Raw genomic sequence first — 26,139 nt, 5'->3', positions numbered from 1 at the left:
AATATATTTTTTTATATTATGTCATTACCCAGTGAACAGTAACTAACGATAACATAACATTATTGTTATAATTTCTCAATCAATAATGTAACATAACATCTTACTCGTACAACAGCACTGACTCTCATTTGGCTATCATTTTTCTTCGATTGTATATGCTGAGTCTTTTTATTTGCGAATTTTTTTTCTTTTTCTCGCTAAATTCACAACTTTCTCAGACGCTGTAGTTACTGTAGAATCCCCTTCGTTCAAAGTAGCAATCGTCATTGAATAGTTTATGTCATTGAATTTCGATCATTACAATTATGATTGAGCAGTTTTCGATTGAATTTACTCAATAATAAATTCCGTTTAACTGACTAATCGTCAATTGAATTGCTTTTAATTCAATTTGCTAATTCAATTTGCAATTATTAATTAAACGATCTTTAATTCCTTTATATTAATTATTGTTTTAATTAAAAAATTAATTATTTACTTATAATTTTATAAAAGATTAAGGCAAATTTTACGCAATTTGTCGTAAAAAACAACAATTTGTTGACTTACGCGAAGAAACATTAACATTTATTAACAGTTATTTTGCAGAGATAAAAGTCACCAATTTTTACTTACCAATTCTGACCTACTAAATTCAAATGTAGTAAACAAAATATTCTATTGGTAACAGTTTAGAGATACACGACTATAAATTTTTAAATATTTTCCTTCAGAATTAATATCATTTATGGCAATAGTTTAGCAATTTTTTACAGAAATATATTTACACTGCTATGTTGAAATCAACACTTTGATGGTGAAATCACTCTCTCTTAGAGCCATCTTCATACTGTGGAAATTGTTTTGTTGCCTTGTCAGAGTGGTTTATTAAGAGGTAAACGGGTTCTTTTTGTGAATTCTCTTTAGTTTAGCTAGGAACTTAAAAGAAGTTGGTATTTTATTGGAAATGTGTTTTTTTCTTAATTGCTGTTAATTATGCATTATGCTTTATGTTAACAGTGTTGTTTTACAAGTAGAATCGCTATATATCTCGCAATAAAAGTGATAATTTCGCAATAAAAGTGATTTTTTGTTTTTGGCGAATTTACTTTAGTGAGACAAAGGTGCAAGTTAATCCTACTCGTAAAACATTTGAACTATATTTTAGACGCGAAATAAAAGATGATGATAACATTTAATCTACTCATATTTGTGGTAAAACTTGTATATATCGACTTTGCAATACTTATTAAATTATTAAAATCGAGTTTTGCCTTTTTTTTCTCCAAACGACGATGTTACGATATTATGAATTAAACTCTTTTATTGTTATCATTTGTTCAGAGCTTTCAAATTGTACGAAGAGTATACCAAAAGTGCAGTCAGAAAGTTAAAAATTATTGCCTACTGCAATCAACGAATGAAAAACAAATAAGACTTTCCTTTGTTAGACACGGGAATTAACGTGATGATCGCGGAAGCGGCGGGCGCATCCGTGAAGGATTCTCGATTGGCTGTCACCCTCGGGCCATTTTTCGGCATACTGCTCATCCTGATCGTTCTCTATCTACTGGGCTGTCTATACGTCGGTTATTCTTTGAAACAGTGAGTATAATAATATATCATCGCGTAGAAACACGTGTTCTCATAGCCGTTCACAAATCGCGAGACACAAGCGCGAGTGTCGAACGATCGACGCAATTAAAATCCAACGCAATTTCTCGTTGTTACGTGGAATTAAATATTTAACGTACGCTTGATATATCGAATATCATGGGCGAGTGCCGCCGAATGTCACCGAATGCGCAATGCAGTGTCGGCATTTGGCGCACACCACGTGTTGTTCCCCTATATTTGCACACATTCTCGGCGCAGCCGGATATTAAGTAATTCATTATAATACATCATATTACATCGAATAATATATTAAAGCGCGGCTGAATTCGGCGGGACGTGCCAGCAGGTTCTGCATCGACCGTGAATTTCGACAATAATTGTAAATTGTACGCGTCACGATCGCCGTTATCACGAGAACGCTAGCGTCTGTTTTTTGTCCTTTTTTTATGAAAAAAGAAGCGATTTGTTTTCGCGTAACCGTCAGGTTAAATAAATATTACTGTTAGAATCGACGGAAGCGGAAAAAAAAGCCAGAGAACTTCGCCGCATATGAACGCGCGCGAGTTTTATCTTGGCTCTGACGATTATCCGCGACGTACACTTTCAACGCTCGTGCAAACACTGGATATATGGTTGAGGTAGTAATAACAACAATTCGTGGTGGCGGAAGAAAACGAGGGCAATCGAGTTGAAAGGATATCCTCAAAACGTAATTGTGCGCGCAACGAAGGATTAATCTTCTATTACTCGCGCGCACCTATGAGATGCAGTCCGAATTCCTTTAATGCAACATAGAGTGAAGGTTAAAGGGGCACGCGTCATATTTTTTTATCCCCTATCTCTCCTATCTCCGTAGAAGTGCATATTTGCCTTTCGCAGCATATCAACATCAGAGCTATAAAAAATAAAAACGCCTGATGAATGTATCGCGACAATTAGTATATTTCTCATATTGTTGCCTGGCTTATTTTTACATTAAATCTTTTGTTTTTCATTTGAAAGAGCTAATGATCCTTATTTTCTTTATTATTTTCTAAAGTTTATTTTAAAAAATTGCAACGCGATTTTAAAAGAATATAATACACATATTGTATACTGTTTTTTTTTCTTAATATTGTATTGCTTAACGTGTTTTTCATGTAAATAATAAAATATTTAATTAAATTTGTTTTATTTTAATGTTTCCACGAATTTTAAAAGTAGTAGATAGGAAAATTATATTTAAAACGTAGATTTTCTACTGAAAAAAATGTCTTTAAAAATTAACAAATATTTAGGTTTAACAAATTTTATAATATTAACAAATTTTTTAGATGGGTACCATTATTTAAACAAAAATTCTTTTCATTTAAACTAAGTATTGTTTACTTAGACTGAGTGTATAAAATAAGTGAGGTATAATAATAATATCTCTCATGTGACCTGCGACATTATTTGTGTTCCAAAAAGCGTACGAGTAACGGAAGATTAACTACACGACGAGAGACAAAAAAGACGAGTTTAATCGAAGATCCACGGCCATTCCGAGTCAAAATTTCAGTTATACACTTAATCTTATTACGATTTAAACATTTTTTCGATGCAATTTTATTATTGAATTTATAATTATAATTTATGTAAACGCAAATAATGGTGGATCACTTCTTTTTTCATAAAAAAAAATACAAAAACAGACGCTCGCGTTCTCCTGATAGCGGTGATCGCGTACAATTTACAATTATTGTTGAAATTCGCGGTCGATACAGAACTTGCCGGCGCGTCCCGCCGCGCTTTAATATATTATTCGATGTAATACGTAATGCTAATGATCTAATGAGGGACTTTGTTTTCAATTATTTCCCAGAAGTTAAGTTCTCTTATCGTACTATTGGCCAAGTTCTGAGTTGTATCGAAAAAAAAATATTAAAAGTATTAAAATTTTGAATTTTCAATATGTTAAAACACAGAGGATAGCACATAGCACAGTATACAGCACAGCACATAACACACATCGCAACATACAACTCACAGTACAACATACAGTGCAGCATGCAGCACACAATATACTATGCAACATACAGCATATCATACGGCATATTAGTGCAATACAGCGTACAATCCACAACACAACACGCAACGTAGCACACTGCACCACATACAACATATCATAGCACGTATATTAAATCACGCATAATAACACACTGCACAGTAAACTGCACAACAGATTGGACTGTATATACAATCCATTGAATAATCGATAACAAAAAATACCATCACACTCTACAAAAATAAAAAAATATTTATAAAAAAAATTATATCTTAATTGCTTCAATATTTTTCTCTACAAAAATTCTTCAAAACAGACATTTTTCTCACCCAACAAGATAAAATATCGCCTTAAAACAACATCTTAATTCAATCAAATGTCGAATACGGTCTGATTTTTTAAACATAACACAAAATTGATGAATAGGCATATTGATGAATAAAAAATGTCTCTATGCAAATAACCAATTCGTGCCGTAATAGAAAAAAGAATCGATTGAAAAAACATCAATCTCTGTAAGAAAAAATTGTTTTTCTCGATAATTAAATTGGAATCGCATATCCCTATAATATAGCACAATACAGTATAATATAATATAGTACAATATAATATAATATAATAACTTTGTTTACAATAACATGGATAAACAAAAGTCTAAACAGGGTGTCGACGGATTCTAGATGAAATTTGTAGTAGCCTTTTTATACAGACAAAGTATTTACATTAGATTTTAAGAATAGTTTGTACAGTTGCGAATTATTCACAATCTATGATTGAGAATATAATTAATTATAGATTCGTATTCATAGAGTGTAATATGATGATTTGTATTTTTTATATTTCTTGTATGAAATAAGTACAGATTGCTAAATAATTAGAGATTGACAAGGTTCCGACAATTTATCAAGTAATAAATTATGAATAGTAAGTAACAAACTATGAATATCGATCTAAATTCTGAATACCAATAATAATGAATTCAAGTATGAATACCAATTCTGCTGTTTCATATATTTGTGAATGAGAGGAAAGAACTGAAAAGCAATTGCATGGACTACCCAATATAAAATCGTGGATATACACAGCGTGTGCTCGCACGTGTTCATGTCCTCGTTCTGCTCGCAATCATTTCCGACCAGCCGATAGTGTCCGGTGAACGCGATATTGGTTTTTTTCGAGAGCTCGTCGAGCAATTTTGAATACGAAATAAAATAATATTAATCTGAATTCTGGCAGTTTTAAATACAAACAACATACAGAGAGTGTGTGCGAGAAAAAGAGGTAAAAATGATTGCAAACTGATATAATTAAATATTTCACTTTTTAGTTTGTAGAATAAACTATTGTTTTGTTTAACCATCAAGAAGGCGTGGTCTAAATGAAACTTCAAGCGATGACCTATATAAGATTCAGTAATTTCCATTAATTATATATATTGACTTTTAAGAACAAGGATTTTTTACTTTAATACGATTTATTAGTTTTATCCCAATCTTTCTACTTAACACATGGTGTATTACGCAACGGATAATTCACTAGATAAATTTGTGCATTCTCAAGGGTTACTCAAATAAATTGCTTGTAATAAAATTTCTATAATAACAATTAAACAATAACAAAGTAAAATTTCACTCGAAAAACCAAGTGACAGTCAAGTCACTCGATTCGAGTTATTTTTCATTCCTATAGAGTGAATCTTTCACTCTGAATCATTGAGTGAATATTTTCACTTAAAATTTAAGAATAAATCTGATATACTCTACCGCCGGTAGAACATATTCTCTAATCAATTAAAGTATCATGAACAACTGAATAATAATATTTTAATTGATGCTTAATAGCAAGCGTGTAGGAAGAATTCATCCGTGAAATAACTTTAACGTAACTTTTCAATTGTTTATCTTTTATTTTAAAGCGAATAGATAACATAGAGTTTAGTGGCTTATATCTTTTTATTACAATGTAATAGTAATCTTTTTATTACAATGTAATAGATTAGGATGCTTAAGTTTGAATGTAATGCATAAATATCTTTAATGTAAAAATAAATATTTATATAATGTGATTAAATAATAGTACAAATCAATATTTTAATGTAAGAAAACATAAGATATTTATAATCCTTTTTAAAGGTAAATCAAACAATTTCCAGCTGAAGTTAGTTTCTGCTACAAAATCGCTAAATATTAATGACAAATTGTTGAACAAAACATGCGATGCATAATACAAATATGAAATTATTTCTTTGACTGTTGGATAGTTGGATAGAGGTTATGAATCTTTAAAGGGGAGCTCTTTTGAAATTGGAAGGCAAATGGGTGATCTAGGAGGAAGTGAAAGAATATTATTACGAGTGTCTCATAAAATAATAATCTATTAATGAAATTAGGTTTGCATCACTTTTTCTGAGTTCTTAAGATGGTCACTACGTTTAAATAATTTCAAGATAATATCATGCATGATAATGAATATTATTGTTAACTCCGTTTATTGTTAGTCTCCATATAAATGCCAAGATATCAGAGTAACTGTAATGAAGTGTAAATGAAGTGCAAACGACAATTATACAAATTAAAGTAAGGTGTAACGTTAATTCGTATTAACAAGAACAGCGCGAACCGACGATCGTCACCGTCGCCGCTGTAAGGAGCGAAAAGACGGTGGGTGGCCAGGACAGACAACGAGATTGCTTGCAACTCCATCAGGCTGGTCGCAAATACGCAGCTGACAAAATTTCTCCCCGAGTCGCAGCTATTAAATCCGCGGGGAAATGGAAAACGTCGAACTCCGGGATTCTCATTTCCCAGACGTTCATCCGATACGATGAGCGCGAGAGAAAGGGGTAGAGTGAAAAGGGAAGAGGGTGGATGATGTAGAAGAAGGAGGAGGAGATGGTGGAGGAGAGTGAAACCAACGAAACGAGAGGAATGCGAGTCAGGCAGCGAAACAGGGTATTTTAATTTGTGAAGTACCAACTGGAACAGCAATTTAGCAGTCAGTGAACTTGCCACCGTTTTCTCATTTACGGGTTTCGTATTTCCCGACGTCCTTTCAACATTAATTTCTTCATTCGCGCACCTCTCTGTGCGTCCGCGCACGTTCATTTGCGACTCCCTTCGAATACGCACGCACTCTCTCGTCTAGCATTTAATTAGTTTGGCTCCCTCGGCGGGCCGACCGGTTGCTTGATTATTGCTCTCAACAGACATCAGCCCGAATTGAATTGACCGCCATGTAATTTTTCCCCGCGTCGAGTATACTCTCAGTAGTTGCCGACTCATTAAATGCCACAATCAAAATTCCAGAATTCCTTGTTGGGAATATTACTGAGATACAGTTATTATAATTCCACAAGATACACCTCTTTTGAGAGAGAAGGAAGAGGAGGAGAAAGCAATGAGAGAAATGAAGTTGATGAAAGAAAATAATATAAATAGATGCAATAGCGATGACAAAAAACCGAGTCTCAATGTAATCTCATTCTGGTAGAATATAAATATCCTTCCTTCGAATTTTATTAGGAATTTCTAGATCTACAGAGTGTCTGATGATAACATATAAGGCTCTCGTATACGTGTAGATTAAGCTAGATTACGTAGACGTGTAGATTAAACTGAACAAAAAATTCTTCTACTATTTGGTAAACAACCATCAAAAAAATTTTAGTTATTAATTAAAAAAGACTGGCAATTGATTACGTTCGATTGTACGCCAATTTTATTTAAATATTAATTTAATAATCTACGTAGATGTTGGCAAAATGGTATAAGAATTTTTGTTCAATGTGATCTAATCTACACGTACACGAAAGGTCTACATGTTATCGTCATTATATCGTCTGCTTAAACAATTTTCTTACTTCTTGCTTTTAGTAGTATAAAAAATCCGGGTACCTGAATATCTCGGATACTATTTTCAGATAGCATAAAATTTTAAAAGATATGTTAAACACATTCTATTTTATTCAGACGTCCTTTACACGTTTTTCAGACATCTTTAAGATGTCTTTCAGAAGCTTGTTACTGTCTAAATGCTTGTTTGTTCTAAATATCCCAAGTACTTGAGTCTTTTAAATATTGTTTGAATATTTGCATTTCACAAATAACATTTTTCAACAAATAAAAGATTTTCAAACCCAAGTAATGTATCTAGGTACAGTATTCATTTATTTATTTTTATTACCATTTCTTGTTCTTTAGTTTTAAAATTATTTTGCGCATGAAAATATTAACATAAGATCAACAAAAAGATATTTTTGTTATCTTATAAAATAACAAATATTGATATTTTATGAGATTTTTAGTTTTTATATTTTTCAAGATATGTCAAAAAATAAAAAAATAAAATACTTGATAGAATATTAATTTTTTATTGATATTATTTTCATATTTTTAGATGTAAAAATTGATAGAAAGAGAATATGTAATAAAAAATATGAATTTTTAAAAAATTCTGTATACATTGTTATCCGTGTACAGTACTCATTTATTTGGGTAGATTATATTGACAAAATTATTTTATTTTGTAACTTAGAAAGCACAAAATGTTTTGAGACTATTTTGAATATTCAGGATATTATGGATATTGCTGACTATTCTCTCTACAGATCCGGGACACATTTGAAATTACTTTATTTATAACATGTTGTACTGTCTAGGAATATCAATAACAATCGCGATTGGCAAATTATTTTCAGCTGTTTACTTGAGATTTTAGTAGCTACTAGAAAAAAATACTTAATCAATTTATAACTCAATATTTTCTCTTTTACTTTATAATCAATCGACTCCTAGGTCTGTATTATCCATTTACAATATATGTATCCATTTACAATATTTGACCAGCGTCAAATCCTTACACAACAACAACACCTAGGCTTCATATCTACCTTATATTTATTTACTAGAGTTTTTCGACCTAACGCACACATCTATAAAATTGGAAATCGTACAAGTAATCTTAGTTATAATGTTATAGCATATATGACGTTTGTTATATGTTCATATATTTTTTTGACGAAATCTAACCTTTGCAGCATTCTCTCGACATGCATGGAAGTTGTGTCATCTGTTCGAGATGGAATTCATGCGGAGAAACAAAAACACGGTTTCGCTCGTTTTGAAAACATCCCAGAAGGGAATGTTCAAATCGCTGAAGTTGCCGGAACGAGCAGACAGCAAACTAATGACGAGAGCATAACGCAGCCAACTGGTGGTAGATTTGAAAATCCGTTGTACAGATCCAAAAGGGATAAGACCGAAGAACGCGAGAAACTAGATCCTCCTCTTAGTCTCACTTCTCTCAAGGGCAAAATGGAAGGACAATTGGAAAACACGGAGATGAACAACGAAGAATAAAAGTATATATCGTTAGTTGAATATTGTACTCTTGCTGATGCTTTATAATATAAATATAATTAATTGCATAATAGTATATGCATGCAACTTAAAACCACATTGAACGTGAGTAAATTTTACATTACTCCCCTCGGATGACCTTGACCTTGATATATGTTGTAAAGGTGATGACCCCGAGTAACCTTCAGAAGGTTTTAGTCGTCGCTCGTTTTTTCTTAAAAAGTTATTAAAAAAAGTTTCGTTAATACCTTGTAATATTGCGACACTGCATAAGTTAATGTGCACATATAAATACACACAGTGCACATATATGCACGGGAGAGGGGCTTTGCCCCTTCCTCTGCACTCCATCTCCCCTAAAAACCTAACTCTAACCTAACTCATCGTTAACAATTTTTTTTATAAATGAAACATAATTTTTGCACACAATGTATATAAAAATATGGTAAACAGTACACGTATATGCGCGTACGTGTACTGTTTTTATATATTTATCGCTTTTTTATATACAGTATACGTATATATGTGATTTTTCCAAATTTGTATTTTGTAATTAAGCTCAAACTTGTACCGAATACGGTTTACCATAAATCGGTACTGGGCCACTTTGATGCCAGTAGTAAAAACCTACTTGGTTCACTTCTATATTCTTGTGGAATGTTCAAACCTAAATAGAATATTCAAAACAAAATATTCTAATCGATTCTTCCTCAGTTTTCTATTTAGAACAACTATTTAAACAGTTAATAACTATGGAAACATGATAGAAAAGTCGATTCTAATAATACAAATAATAATGGGGATGTTATACATGTTTTGCAAAGGCAAATGTACCGAGTGTTTACTTCTATAATGATCAAATTAAGGGAAAATTATTATTTTTATCATAACATCAAAGTTGCAGAATTATACATAGTTAAGAAGTAGTTCATATACTAATTTCATATATTAATTTATTGTGGAGCCAGGAATCTTAAAGCTCAATAAGAAAAGCAACGAAAATGATTACAACTGGATATTTCTGGATAACGATAATTCTGACAAATTATTATTCAAAATGAGCAATAATAATGGTAATAAATTATTCTGTTCAATAAACCACTGTGAGTAACAGCAACAAGTTACTTGCTAAATCATATAAAACAACTTTTGCTCACAAATGTTTATTTTTTATTGTCGAACAACATCCATTCTCGAAGTCGCAGCACCGCGTTTTACAGCGGTCACGTGATGCCGCGCATTATCGTGTAGGTACATTACACGCATACATAATAAATGGACTTGAAACGTCATCGAGTAAAATATGTGTGGTGTGTTGTGTAGTGTGCGTGTATGTGTGTGTGTATCTCTCGCTAATATATATAAGAATTCTGGATATATATAGACGCCAAGTACAGATTATAGCAGACGCATGATGCATTTCCACATTGCATATGAGAAAACGATAGATCGTGTTAATGATTATGATTGTGATAAGTAATCGTAACAAACAATAGTGCGCTTTTTCTTCGTCGAACATTCCTATCATTCATAATTTGTCATAAAATATATATAATCTATGTATATGTATATAATATTAATATATTTATATATATAATCATTTATATAAAGCTTCATTCATAGAATATATTAAACTCTGTTTTCGATAAAAATCGTTATTCTCTTTCGTTTCCTCTGTATTTTCGCTATTTTGTACAATTATATAATTCTTTCTTCATCGTACAAGTGACATTTAAAAATACGCATATATATATATATGAATTTTTAAATATATAGAGGGTGACACCAAACATTTGTGACCATATTGTACCATTTTTAACCATATTAAACATTTTGAACCATATTGTAGAAATGTTTGTAGAAGTCTCTGATTCATAAACATAAGTCCGGAATGTACCATTGGCAACGTCGATGTGAAGCGTGTATTGTTGCAGAAGGAAATTATTTCCAGCAATTTCTTTAAGTAAGCTTTAAACATTCCTACAGTACTTAATTATAAACAAAAAAGTATTTATATCTCAAAAAGGACGAGTTTTCGGACCTATGTTTATATAACCTTTTTTCATCCTTAGGAAGAGTAGAATACGGTACCAAAGTTTGGCCATCTTGTTCGGTGTCACCCTGTATATAGACAAAAAGATAAATCTTCTTGGCGAATCCGGTGGCTTTATAGAGTTTTCGGAGTCTTGAAGGATGCGTGCCTTTGCATTCACATTTATGTTAAGAACTATAATCGATAATCAATGATCGATTACTGATTATTGACTTTTCTCATTGACTTATTCGCAACAACATATCTTCAGCAGATCTTTTTTCGTTAGGCTTTTCTAAAGATCCGGCATCTTCTTGAAATTAAACACTCGATATCGTTCTTAAAATTTACTCTAGACTTTCGATCCTAGTACGCACATGTGTATAAGTATGACCAGTAAAAAGAAGAATTTAGTGATAAGATTTCGTCCCGCGGACAACATTGTGCATTCTTAAGGTATTCCTGAAGTTTATTTCTCTCCTAAATTATACATTTTTATCGAAATGCATAAAAGAATACAATAAAAATGATTTTCAGGTTACTAATAACCAGTAATTTATATTATGCAATTTATTTATAATGTATGTACGAGATTTGTATAGGGGATTCTATATAGAGGAAATATACATATGATATTCCGTACATAATATAAAAAATATTTTGCAAGGAACTATGTTATTTTTACTGATACATTACACAATTTGCTTTATGATAAGACAAATAATACGTGTACATATGAAAATCAAACGTAAATATAAACCAATTTTTCAGTTAGTCTTGCATAGGTAGAATAAACAGTACGCGTCTGCAATATTGTCTTAATGAAATCTACGAGTGTCTTAAGAGTCGATGAAGGATCAATTAAATTTCACGAAAAAAATCACTCAAGGAAAAATTATTGTTCTGCGTTTACATTACACCATTTTTTTACAATTATAATATACATACATATGTACGAGTGACATGTGAATATAAATCAATTTTGTTAATCTTATAGATAGATTGGCTGTGTAAAGTTTCCCAAAAGCGTTACAGAAAAGAAATATTTACAGAAAACTGAAAATTTTGTAAATTATACATTTTACGATTAGTTCGAAGGTACGAGAAGATTATCGTTTTTCGTATATATTTTTGATATATTTTATTTTCTTTTTGATTAAACGAAAATATTTTATGTGAGCGTCCAGATATGAGATGCGTTTAATCAAAACTCTTATTATGGTTTGAGGTTCTGTCGTAAATATAATTTTTGTTTAAAAGTTTGTAGTGTTTCTATTACTTTTAATTGTCACAGTAAATTCTATAGCGTAGTGGTTATACTTTGAGAAAATTTTTGAAAGATGATGGTGCGACACTGTGACGTCTGAAGAGCTCGCGGAGAATTGCGATTCCAAACCCAATATAGAGATGAATAAAAGCTTTCTCATTAAGAATTTATTTTAAACTATATCTTCAGAATTTGGAAAATCAATCTTGAAGAATTCTTGAAGAATTAATTCCATTCCAATAAAAATATTCGTTTTAAAGTATTCTTCAAAAGCTTATTATAAGGCACACTTCGTAACTTAATATTTCGAATATTTTGAGAATTTGTAAAGAATTATTAATGTTTTATTTATTAGTTTTTGCATTTGTGTTTAGCAGATACTCATGTCATCTTCAGTGTTTTGTGTGTGCTATATAATAATTAGGACTTCCTTCATGAATAAATAATATCTCGGTATAATAAAGAGATAAGCGAAACCATTAACTTTTTATTGGATTGTGAGTATAACTGAACTGGGTTCATATATTATATTTTTACTTATAAATTGTTATTCTATAATTTGAATACGATCGCGTGTAATATAATTTTCTTTTAATTTTATATGATTTTCTTTATTTAATTGTAAATTCTTTTCTTTTTTTATACAGTTGAAAACTGAATTTATATTAATTATTTTAATTATTTTAATTACTTCATTTGAATTATTTTAATTATTTTAATTACTTCATTTTGAAAAAGATTGCAAACACCAAATAACAGTAAAATCGTATCAATATTATAAATTTTCATTCAATAATATGTAATAGTTACATATAAGATATTATACTAAATTTACATTATTAAGTAGGAAATTATAATATTAAGAGAGAGATGTAATGTTACTATTAGTTAATGTTTATGAAATATTTTGTAATTCCATCTCTGTTTTTTCTACTCTATTTCTTTAGAATTCATAATCACCCGTTAATATGGAATAGTTCTATATGAATATTTCAAAGAGTTATTTTCAGGAATGCCAATCGTGATGCGTGTAACTCTATCATTTTTATAGTATCAGAATCATTTTTATAGTATTCTTCTACCAATTTCTAAAGAATTACACAATTTCTAAAGAATTAATTAAAAAAAGAAAAAAACTTCAAGGATACCGTAAGTATTGATTAGTCAAAGTGTGAGAAAATTTGCAATGGCATGATTCTATAGCATAGTGGCGTATAAATAGATATATACAACAGCCTTCTGCAGTATTATTTCAACGAAATCTATGAATCTCTTAAGAGTCGACAAATGATTAAAGAAGTTTCACGAAAAAACTTTTGGCTAGAAACTCGAAGACGCAATATGATTGGCAATTTAAACGTGATATTAAAGTTTCGAGAGTATATAAATACACGAAGATTGTTTAATGGTCATACTGTATTCCCTTCATATATTTATCTTCTTTTCATTCCTTTTCTTTTCTTTTTATATTTTCTATGCATTTCACATTGGAATTTACATTTATACGATAGAGAATTGTCAGTTGACCAAAATGTGTGCGCATTCACATTTAAGTGACATAATATTAGTACAATGGTAGTCGCGATTCTTCCAGTAAACACTCATGCGAGGTATGTGTAACCATTCAGTACAAATAGGAAGATCGGATGAAATTGGCAAGTAAAGGTCATGTTGGCCGTGCGTTTCATTTATATATTTATGAGAGAAAAATGTGAAGAAAGCCTCAAAATGTTCTTCTTGGAACAAGAGCATCTTTTTTTATGTTTTGAAAGGAATGAGATCGCATAGCCAACATGACTCTCAGGGCCAACGTAGCCCGGTCTGTTTTATCATATTCCGAATGCTACGCGAGTAATCTAAATCCTATACTTATTTGGCAATTATATAAAATGAAACGTGTGACGGAAGAAAGGAAAAAGGGAAAAGTCCGCGACTTCGCGTTGGTCCCTTTCCACAACTTTCATGCGGTACATCGATGTGAATGATCCTTGGCATCTGTCAATATCGCAGTGACAGCACTTGATGACTGCATGCACAATCTTAAGCTAAAGTTGCAAAGAGAACAGTTGTTCCCAAAAAGACATAGGTCTTGATATCGCCCACGATACCAATGATAACGCAAGTCGGACGGTTTTCCGTGCATGCACGGTGACGTTCAACTATCGATCGATTGAAAGTTGGCCGAAGAGTTCTTTAAATCAATGCTCGGAATTATTTTCAGGAACTACATCTACTACTTCCCCTTGCCACGCGACGGGCCATGCAACTGACGGTTGCGGCTCTCCATCTCAGAAGATAGAACGTGTTAGCGTTGATAGCGCTCTTCTCGTGAATACACCTCAATGACTGAACAATTTATTGAAATAACTCAATGTATAATATACATTATACAAATATATAAAAATTTTTTTCAACACGTTATTCTATTTTCATCGTTCATTAGATGTATAACAAAGATTGAATGAGATAGAATAACGTATTAGCGCCGATTAGCGCGCTCCTTCAACATATCCCAAGTAGCAGACTCACGTCAAAATGACGTCAAAAATTGGTCATAAGTGGTCGATTGACTAAATAATGATGTCTTTAACATGTCTTAATGATGTTTCTGTATGTCTTAATAACGTATTATTGACGTTTAGAGACGTCATTAAAACGTCACTAAGTCGTCTTAAAATGTCGTCATCGATCTGTAACATTAGACGGTCATTTTGACGACATTTTCAAAACATTTTTGGTCATGAACTGACCAGATTTGGACGTCATTTTGATGTGAGTCTGCTACCTGGAATGTTTGACAGACATCTGGATGTGCTTCACGTTAATGTTAACAGTTCTAAGGCGGAGAGCCGCTCGAAAGTAATAAGCGCAGCTCGTGAAAATCGCCTCAAATACAAAAATAATTCCGAGCACTGCCTTAAATAGTAAACGATACAGCTTCGTGTTTAGGAATGTCGTGAAAATCTTACATATTACACACGATTCTCTCGAGCATGACCGTATCTTTATGTAATGCCCTGTATACTTGGTTTCAATACCTCAGCAGCACAAAGTATCGGACAACTGTTAAATCTATAGGCCAATGTAGAATCTACAGTGGCCAATCATTAGCCAACTAATGTGTGCTGTTAGAGTATGGTTTAAACACTTTGTTTCGTTACAGTTTGAGACGATAGTCTAATGACAAAACTTATTTTAAATTAATCCCCGAAAGTTTTCTCATTAAACCATCAGCTATATTTCGAATTTTATCGAAAAAAAGTGTTCAAACAGTTTTGAAACTGAGTATATATACAAGTCGACATAATAGCTCTAAAATTTTAAACAGCAAAAACTTCTATGATTTTTTAAAAACGTTCATAAGACATTTTATTTTTTAAAATGTTTTTTTTAGAAGTTTGTGCTTATCTCGTTTCATGATTATTAGAAGTTTGTGGTTTACCACGCATTTCACGTCTTATTAAGTTACGTATAAGATATAATCCTTTTTTTTTTAATTGTTTGTACGGCTAATGTAACGTGGAGCGAAAGATGTATAGATCTTGTGAATTACATTTGCGAACCTTTTCGAATCCGATTATAAAGTAGATTGCGTGAATCAGCTGATCGATTACGGAACGTGTCCAAATGAATTTAAGGTCTACCAACTTTATAACTCACACAGTTTCCGAAATTGATTTCAGTACGTATCCCTTCTCTCTCTCTCTCTCTCTCTCTCTCTCTCTTTCTCTCTCTCTCCCATCTATTTCTTTCTTTCTCTCTCTACCTATCTCTCGCTCTCTTTTTCTGTCTGTCTCCCTCTCTCTTTGAAAATTTTGTCGTTGCCGTTTCTGGCAGCGTTCGATTTCTGGCAACTCGCAAACGTGAAGATTAGGCGATTAGTCATGGACTAGCCAAGAATATTGAACTATACACTTTGCAAACATGTCCATTGTGCTATTTCGAACCAAAACAGATTATCGTTGTTGTTGTGCATGATCGATAAGCTTTTAAGAACGTCCTTATACGTTGCACCAACGTCCGCAGTCACCGTTGGGGTTGGCGCTTTAGAAAAATAGTACACTATAGGTGCGTTCGGGGAGCTCACTATTAGCGCTATTTAGCGCTACTATATCATTCTATCCTTATTGTATATCTAAGGAGCGATAAAGATAGAAGAACACGATAGCGTTCATAGACTTCTATATAATACACTAGACTGCTAACTCCTGTCTGTGAGACGTACCCAACTTTTATGTATAAAACTTGTAAATAGATTAGTGCGCATGCGCCAAATAAGCTCACACGGAACGCGGCTTTTTGCTAATGTCACAAATAAAATAAATAAAAAGGTATGTATGTATGTATGTAAAAATGATGTAAGATAAAGTTTTATAACCCATATTCTGCTGACGTGTAAATGTAACAACATTCCTCGTGCGCTTATTTGACGCATGCACAATAAAGCACTTTTGATACATACTTTTAAAGGACACAAATATAAGGCCAATATACAGGATGTCCCAGACTACCTTCACAATCTCTCATGAGGACGTAAACGGATTGAGATGAACACAAAAGTCCTATACCATTTTGCGATATTCGCAATAATAGTCGAGAAATTAATTGTGAAAGATTAAAGAAAAACGCGCGCTGAATAATCGAAGGAGGAGTGCTCGAGCCGCAGCGTGAATCCAGTAATATAGCACGCGGATGCCGGCGCGCGGTGAGTGGAAGTACATCGCGCCAATGCATGTGCTTATATCGCTGCCCTCTTACGTTCCGTCTCGGTGTGATGCAATAAGACGTAGAAGCGCAGTGATATAGGCACAGGTAGTGATGCGTTCTTCTTCCCCTTGCCGCGCGCTACCTACTGTTTCTTGACCAACTGAGACCAATTGAACCACGCTAGGCTTTGAGCGGCTTCAGCGACTCGAGTGCTTCTCGTTTTTTCATATAATTTTCTAAAATTAATTTTTCGAAAACGTTATTTAGCATAACTGCGAGCGTAAGTAGCTCGTATTCAAGTGGACGTGTCCTACTTTCACACGTGGTTTTTTATGTCTTGCGTCAAGCAAATATGCAACATATTTTATGTAGTTGAGAAGAATGATCGTATGATTATTATCGCTAAGCTCCGAAATCCGATATAAAAGTATAGATTCGAGGTAAACTATCTGACGTGAATCTTGTGTTCGCGTTTTATCGACGTGAGAATGTTCAGTTGTACGTGATTTGTCACAGGTAATCATGACAAATCGACATATATATAGTGTGCTATTTTTCCAAAACGCGTCAAGATTCTTGAACAGTCTAAGGTCTAGTCTCGTCACCATTCTTTAGGAATAAATATAAAAGAATAATCAAAAGCAGATTGGAAGAAATACGGAATTCAAGTTGAAGGCACTCCCAGCGAAAACGCATCAATCCGACGATAGACATAAGACGATGTGTATATATATACTATGTTAGTGTAAATCTTTGCATTGTTACCAGGAAGAACGATTCGAACAGTTCTCGCGCGACATGCAACGTACATTAAATCGCGATTGCGACTCGCAAGAAACTCCACCACATCTTGCATGTACGAAGAAGATTACCATATTTTGCATGTATTCTAGGAATGTAAAGAAATTGCACTAATCCCTAAAAATACATTTCTTTTAGCTCTGATCACTCTGTGACTTAGTGATAAGAACATATGATGATTTTTGCTATACTTTATGGTATTCATGTAATTCTTCTTTATGATATAAAGATGATATGAAAATAGAAGATGTCTCATAAAGAAGAATTCCTTGAATCTCATAAAGGAAAATTGTAAGAATGAAGAAACAGGAACAAGATGCACTTGATAGGAACGGATAGACCTATATTAAGGCTTCTGGCTACTCATCTCAACCATCTTGATTTGTATCATCAGAAGCGAAAAAATATACGTTCAAAATTCTTGCAAAATATATTAAAATAAAACAATATCTTCACAAGAAAACATTTGCAATTGATCAAGGTATTTGTAAAATAATAAAATAATATAAATGACATATAAAATTATGTCACATACAGAATCATAGGGAAAGAGAGTTTAAGAAAGCAAATCGCATATCGTTAAATTTATTATAATTTATTAATTATTAGAGCAAAAAAAATGTTCTAATTATTTTATCTACTGCTTGATCGACTGTTTAATTTGATGAATATATTTTTTTATTTCAATATATATTTTATAAGAGAAGAGCGTACTTTCTTATTTCTGACATCATTAATTAAGAGTTTCACAGTAAGTGAAAGTGTTTAACAAGAAGCCTTAAAAACGCCTGTAAAATTTTTTTTCTTAGTCTAGTACTCAGTATAAGCAGTTCCTAAATTTTGCAAATTAATCTTTAGAAGTCAATTTTTTAAAAGAATGATCAATATAAAAATCTCTTGTGTTTATATTTTAATGTGTCATCAATGTTCACGTTATTCAGATGATGCGAATAAATCTAAGACTGTTGTAGATGCAGCAATGCCTGAAGACGTTGTACCTCTTTCAGTAACCCACGATTTGTATTCTCCAGAACACTCAACTTATTTTTGTATGACGAATTCTCGGATGTCAATACACTGACTCGCCTCTCTAAGTTGTCCATATATTCCTTTTTTTTCCTTCGTGATTCTTGTGCTGATATCTATAAAATATATTACAGAAATTGAGATTTTGTAAATAAAAATTTTATAATTAATTTTATAATTAATTTTATAATTTTACTATAGATATAAAATATTATATGTATATATATGTATATATGTATATTTATACATACATACATATATATATATATATATATATATATATATATGTATGTATAAATATAAATACATGTATATATTTATTTATTTATATTTATATTTACACACAGTAATTCTTCACTTTACATGATTGTGATTAATAATTCTTCACTTTACATGATTGTGATGAATTGTGTTCTTCGAATTAAGATATTACACTTTTAAAAAATCACGGGCCTGCATTTTGGGATAATGTCTACTCCATGTTATATATTTCGTTATAATTACCACAAAAGTCAACCAATTTTTAAAAAAATTATTTTTCCATCGAAACGCACTTCAACGGATTCATCTATGTTTAGAGAAATATGAAAAAGATAGTAGAAAATGTATTTTAAAAATATACAAACTCGCAGAGATTAAATTATTATTATTATTATTACTCTGCTTTATTTAATACGTATTGAAAAAACTTAGTATAATCGTATTTAGATAATTATTTAATAATTCAAAAAAAAAGAAAAAAATTAAACCGCATACAAATTTAGCATAGTAATGGATTAAATGTACAATTGGCGCCAGAAAGGTTGTTCGGTTTTTTTTTGTGACTTTCGGAACGCATCTATTTTGTCCAATAGAAGAATTTATTGAAAAGAATTTATATTGTCATTAAGAGAATTTTCCCATTGGACAAGATTGGTTGCGTTCCGAAAGTCACAAAAAACCGGATAATCTTTTCGACGCCGATTGTATTAGGTGTATAACTTTGCTTCTGCCGTTTTCCTATAGATGGTTTTAGCGGTAAGTGGTGGTCGAAATAAATAGATCATAGACGTCATATAATAAACTTGGGCATCTGTCAACATAACCCCATAGAAACATTAGTCGATTTGTGTCTGCATCATAAAGTTATTCTCGATTGAAAATGTCAGTTTACGAGCCAAATTCTCGTTATTTGTGGAAGGTTTTAATTTTCTGCTTCAATATAAAGTTTATCAAAAGATTGGAACCATCGGCCCTTATACACATGTATTAAGTGTACAACTTTGCTTCCGCCGTTTTTTTCCGAAATTCGAGGCTTTATTGTAAAAAACTGGTTATACATTTATTATTCAAAGTATTGTCCATCGCTGGCCACTACTTTTTCTCATCTTTCGGGCAGCGTACGAATCCCGCGTCGAAAAAACTGGTCATCTTTTGAGGTGATCCACGAATCGATCCAATTTTTTACTTCTTTATAAGACAGGAAGTGCTGGTCAGCCAGGCCGTGTGCCATTGATCGAAACAAGTGATAGAGGGAGCAACGTCTGGAGAATACGGCGGGTGGGGTAGGACTTCCCATTTCAACGTTTCTAAGTATGTCTTGACTACTTTCGCAACATGGGGTCGAGCATTGTCATGCTGCAAAATCACTTTATCGTGTTTCTCGTTGTATTGTGGCCGTTTGTCTTTCAATGCTCGGCTCAAACGCATCAATTGCGTTCGATACCGATCGCCTGTGATTGTTTCAGTCGGTTTTAACAGCTCATAATATACTACGCCGAGCTGGTCCCACCAAATACAGAGCATAACCTTGGAGTCGTGAATATTCGGTTTGACCGTCGACGTGGAAGCATGGCCGGGAACTCCTCATAATTTTCTGCGCTTGGAGTTATCGTAATGAACCCATTTTTCGTTCCCAGTCACAATGCGATGCAAAAATCCCTTCCGTCTTTGCCTTTCAAGCAGCTGTTCACAAGCAAACAAACGCCGTTCAACATCTCTCGGCTTCAATTCGTACGGCACCCAATTTCCTTGCTTCTGAATCATTCCCATGGCTTTGAGGCGTTTTGAAATGACTTGTTGAGTCACTCCCAATGATCGTGTCAATTCTTCTTGATTTTGACACGAGTCGTGATCAAGTAATGCCTCCAATTCTGCATCTTCGAAAACCTTCTCTCTTCCACCGCTATGCCGGTCTTCGACGTCAAAATCATCGTTCTTGAAGCGTTAAAACCACTCACGACACGTTCTTTCACTAATAGCGGCTTCACCATAAGTATTTGAGAGCATTCGATGAGCCTCAGCCGCAGATTTCTTCATACTGAAGCAGAAAATTCAAACCTCCCGCAAATGACGAGAATTTGGCTCGTAAACTGACATTTTCAATCGAGAATAACTTTATGATGCAGATACAAATCGACTAATATTTCTATGGGGTTATGTTGACAGATGCCCAAGTTTATTGTATGACGTCTATGATCTATTTATTTCGACCACCGCTTACCGCTAAAGCCATCTATAGGAAAACGGCGGAAGCAAAGTTGTACATCTAATACATATAAACGTACGTTTCTTTACACGATTTACTTGCCTTGTTCTTGATTTTCCTTCGGATTTTTTTCAAATATTTCTCCTCCTGTTTACTCAGAGGAAGCTTCGTAGGCACGGGGAATCCTTCGGCTAACAAGGTTTTCCTTTCTTCGTCCGTTAGTATCAACGTTCCCGTCGATCCCTTCTATAATGTTGGTCGCATATAAGTGCATCATATTAATACGTAATATATTTGACAGAAAAAAACAAATTATTGTGTCGTGGATAAGGTAAGCTGACATGGAAATAAACACCCATCGCGTAAAAATCACACATGAACAAGAAATTTCAACTTTGTTTATGAAGATCTAGTAGCCTTGCTGATATAACAGTATGCAAAACCACGCGCATTAACATTATGTAAATGTACATTATGTAAATCACCAATAATCTTATCTTTTTAGGTTGAAAAATAGCTTCCAAAAATTATTGCACACTAGATATCACTTGCTGACATCATGACTTAAAATAACGTAAGTTCCGATCGGTCATAGTAAAAAGATTATTTACACAAAACCATTTATTAAAATTATTTGGAAATTAAAGATATAATATATAAGGCGTCTGATCCGAAATAGGTCAATACACGTATGCAGACAGATTATGTTAATCTGAAAAAAGTACCTTACTAGTTTTCAAACAACTATGTGCAATTTCGAATTAATGAAGGAAAATCGGCGAATCAGTGCGCACTGTGCTATAGAAATTTCTATAGGATATGATATAACTGTAACGAATAAGGGACATACATAAAAATCTATTAAAACGTTTAATAAAAAATAAATAAATAAGCAAAGAATAAATGGGACTATGTGTAATTTTCGCCAAAATGTTTATTTCATTTTTTCTTTCTTTATATCATATGATTTATTAATAATCGATATATATCTATAATCCACTGTATAGCAGACATTGGTCTAATGATAATCGGCACGAAATTACTGTTGACAAATTCTCGTTTGCGACAAATTCTTACCGGCTGACAGGAAATCAGAGGCGTATGAATAGGCTGCCTGGTGGTGTGAGTGCCGTTGGTAGTGCAAAGCCTTGATGATTGCGCCAGTAATCCTTTGAGATTCTGTACGTTCGTAGAGGTCTGGGAATCTCGACGTTCCGGCGAGCAGGAAGCGGAAGCGGTATACTCGCAGTCGGAGCTTGCGCTGCTTGGCGGCGTCGGCGGCAACCCTTGTCGCGACGTACGCGAGACCGTCTCTTTCCTCTCGTCAAGCAAATTGGAGTCTGCAACTTCTACATACTGGAACCAAGAAATTATGATAATTATACATTTATGTATCGGTATAATCAAGTTATTTAATCTAAATTTTGTGTATGTGTGTGTGTGCTTCCAACATCACATATTAAAGGAATTCTAGAAAATAATTATAGCTCGATATCTGCGATAAGAACATTATTGTAAGTTGATATTTGTAATTTAACTCATTGTTATATCCCTACAATTATGCTTTACGTTCTTGGGCTTGCGTAAGTATCCAGTATCTTCAAATAAATACAATCACAGTGAATACTTTGCTTGATGTAAGTGATAGCACAGATAATATCCGATAACGCGCGTGGATAGAAATAAATCAGAGAAAAGTAGATTTCAATGTGAGTTTATCTCGCGAGAGATCTATATCGTACAGTATTGCCCCATATTGATATACCGTATCGCACTCTTCGTCCTCCTCTTCGCTGTCGCTCGTTTGCGACACTAAGCCGTTCGCGTAGTGAAGACTTTGCGCTGGCACCATTGTTATCGTACTCTTATCATCGACTATATCGCAACTCGGCTGACAAGGACTGGATGGCTCACTAATGGGCTCGTCCTTGATTTCAGGACAATTTTCGCTGTCTCCAGGTTCTAGATTGTTCTTCTTGAGAATCACGGTTGAGGTAGAGGACGATGTGAGTGAGGACGATGGTTCACCGCGGTTTGAAGCGGTGTTCATCGAGATAGTTGAAAAATACTCCTCTTCCATATCTAAAATCAAGCAGGTTGAACAGAAAAAATAGAGAGAGTACTTATCGAATATATACCATTAATATTAGAATTACTACAGCAGTCGAAATAATGAGTAATTTTAAAAGTTATTTTTTGTTTACAATTTCTCATAAAAATTTATAAAAATTACTCAAATTTATAATGTTTTTGACTGTCAAGTTAAAAGTTATTTTTTGTTTGTAATTTCTCATAAAAATTTATAAAAATTACTCAAATTTATAACAGTATGTTTTTGACTGACAAGTTGGATAAAACTAAAAGGAATAAATGAACGTTCTTTTAAGATATATATTCTCTAACCCCATGTTTGTTGCATTATATTCGTATGTAACTACATCATAAAATATCGATTTTGTTTATATATATATATATATATATAAACAAAAAAAAATATATATGATGATTCGACGATGTAATTTAACTTAATAAACGCGAATGTAAGCTCAAACGTGATGTTTCCGACTTTGTTCTGGCTATTGCAATAAACAAATCAAGATCTGGTATATAATAATTCAAAATGTCTGACGAATTTGTTTGTTTTGGCTTGCAGTTGAAGCAGCATTTTTGTGAGTTTATTCCTAGTTTTGCGAGTACTTCAGTTCATTTGATCAGCGAGGAAAGCGACCTAATACTTCTCATTCAGGTATTCAGGTGCTCATTAGATTTATACAGAATGTCCCAGACTCTCCTCTGCAATTTTTATGAAAACGTAGAATGGATTTAGGTAAATATAAAAGTCCTATACCGTTTAGCGATATTCAAATAATAGTCGAGATATTAATTACAGAAGATTGGTGAATGATCACACACGATATGGTAAATGAACTGTAGTACTAATATGTGCTGTTATGTTCTTGTACATTAAGTTAAATTGAACAAAAAAATCCTTTATCATTTTGTAAATAACAACGTAGATTTTTAGTTATTAACAAAGAAAATTGTTACATGATTGTGCGCGATAATGCACAAATCTTCTTTAATTAATATCTAAAAATCTATGTGGTCATTTATAAAATCTTAGACGACTTTTTTGTTCAGTTTGGTCTAATGTATAGCATAAAGAATTCAAAAAGAATTCAATCGTATGTCACCAATTCTGAACTTATTTTTAGATGCAAAAAGAATTCTATTCACTGAACTGAACTTTGAAGATTTTTTTTACATTTGAAAATGAACTCAGAATTGGTGACATACGACAGAATTTTTTTTGAATTCTCTGTGCTATCTGTAAATATACAACGGCAGACGGCGCCACTACAGCTCATCTATCATATCATTGCGTGATTATTCACCAATCTTCTTTAATTAAATCTCTTTTCAAGATTTATTGTGAATATCGCAAAGCAGTACGGAACTTTCAGGTTCACCTCAATCCATTCCCACAAAACGTTCCCACAAAAATTGTGGAGGAAAATCTGAGACATCCTGTATACTATGTCTTGATAAGCACAATGTTCTTACCGTCGACTTTACTGCGAAGAAATTCAAGAGGTTTGTGATGCAAGTGGACGAAATCGATGGAGGCGACGTTACTCGCCGTGTTTGAAAGAACCGTACCCGCGGACGAATCTGCGTTGGGCGTGTGAGGACTACCTCCTGGCATCGTAGGGCTCGGAGGAGGACTGGAGGTCAGGTTCAGGCTGTAACTGTGTTCGGATTTGATCGGTCGGGGTCCACCGAGAGCTGCGTCCGTCATTAGGCGATCTCTCAAAATCACGTTGTTGTCCTGAATGCATTGAACACTCCATTCCTCCTCTTTTGTATTCATTAAGATATCTTGATTGAGTGTCTGCAATAAAAACAAGAATATATTCAAATTTTAGAAAAGACTTCCATCTGGAATCTTAGGTTTAAAAAGTAGAAGAACTTAAAAAGTAGAAGAAAACTTAAATAAAATAGGGTTAATAAGAACTCAGCTTTTTTCACGACTTTACGTAGATGACATAGAATTACTAGGAAAACTTCAGATTAAGATATTCTCGTAAGAACCAAACCTGCAATTTTGTTTTTATGATATTTATATAGTTAACTCAAGTCGAGCCCACTGGTCAATCAGCACGCATGCTGTGGTGAGACGCTATACACGCTGTTGCGTGGGCAAGAGAGGCTAACCGAGTCAGTCTTCTAGCAACAAATGTGTGGGCTCGAAATCGCATTTCTGATCGTCCTCCGTTCAGCGTGATATTCTTTTTCGGCCATTTTCTTCGTTGCTAGAAGGCTGGCCCGGCTAATCTCTGATGCCTATGCGATAGTGCATATAGCGTTCGTCTTACCACAGCGCGCGTGCTGATTAGCCAATAAACTGCCGCTCGGTAGAAATATTTCGTCGTTAATATCTCAAAATTTCACGTGGTTGTTTAAAAAAAGACACTTATTCCATTATTCACCCCGACTTATTCTAGCTATATATTAACTCTGGTACGGTACGAGTTAGACACCCTATGTATTACTAGATTGCTAACTCCCTAAGTTTCGCTTGTATAAAATATTCTCAAAAAGTACGTACTAAAGAATTCAATTCTTATATATGTGTATATAATCAGTACGTGATGCCTTCGTATTTGTTTGCATACTTTGTTTACGTCTCCTATATAGTTCTAAACTTGTACACATTTTCGAGAAATAGATTATATATAAATAGTACATATATTTTTAATAATGCCAGTAAAATGTGACTTTTATGTACGACAGCACTATGAGAAAAGATAAAAAGCTAATTTAATTATTTTAGATACGCAAAAGTACATCGTCAAAATC

General features: G+C 33.1%; 2 protein-coding genes across 5 annotated transcripts in view; one reads left to right on the top strand and one right to left on the bottom strand.

The window, feature by feature from the left end:
- The window catches only part of LOC116847211 (protein amnionless-like), a 29,630-nt gene extending 7,632 nt beyond the window's left edge, over positions 1–21,998 (top strand). The window contains exons 5-8 of one of the 2 annotated variants that reach the window (XR_004378696.1): positions 1,431–1,584; positions 8,658–8,981; positions 21,785–21,853; positions 21,959–21,998. Coding sequence is in view for 1 of the 2 variants with exons in the window: in XM_032821958.1 (XP_032677849.1) it covers positions 1,431–1,584; positions 8,658–8,979 (476 nt within the window). In the remaining variant the exon portion in view is untranslated. Of the gene's footprint in view, positions 1–1,430; positions 1,585–8,657; positions 9,079–21,784; positions 21,854–21,958 lie in introns of those variants that run through there. The other variant, XM_032821958.1, reaches the window with a different exon arrangement.
- The window catches only part of LOC116847212 (cyclic AMP response element-binding protein A), an 82,486-nt gene continuing 75,020 nt past the window's right edge, over positions 18,674–26,139 (bottom strand). For 2 of the 3 annotated variants that reach the window (XM_032821961.1, XM_032821960.1), the window contains 5 exons: positions 24,844–25,171; positions 23,045–23,361; positions 22,357–22,635; positions 21,382–21,525; positions 18,674–18,928 (listed from right to left, as the gene is read on the bottom strand). In XM_032821961.1, coding sequence (XP_032677852.1) covers positions 18,743–18,928; positions 21,382–21,525; positions 22,357–22,635; positions 23,045–23,361; positions 24,844–25,171 — 1,254 coding nt within the window. In that variant the 3' untranslated portion in view covers positions 18,674–18,742. The remainder of the gene's footprint in view (positions 18,929–21,381; positions 21,526–22,356; positions 22,636–23,044; positions 23,362–24,843; positions 25,172–26,139) is intronic. The other variant, XM_032821962.1, reaches the window with a different exon arrangement.

This window comes from Odontomachus brunneus, unplaced genomic scaffold (genome assembly GCF_010583005.1).
Source record: "Odontomachus brunneus isolate Ranch 3 - 2012 unplaced genomic scaffold, Obru_v1 Obru_scaffold_075, whole genome shotgun sequence".
Classification (NCBI taxonomy): Eukaryota; Metazoa; Arthropoda; class Insecta; order Hymenoptera; family Formicidae; genus Odontomachus; species Odontomachus brunneus.
Note: the sequence above shows the minus strand (reverse complement) of the source record. Positions and strands in the feature narration are given on the sequence as shown.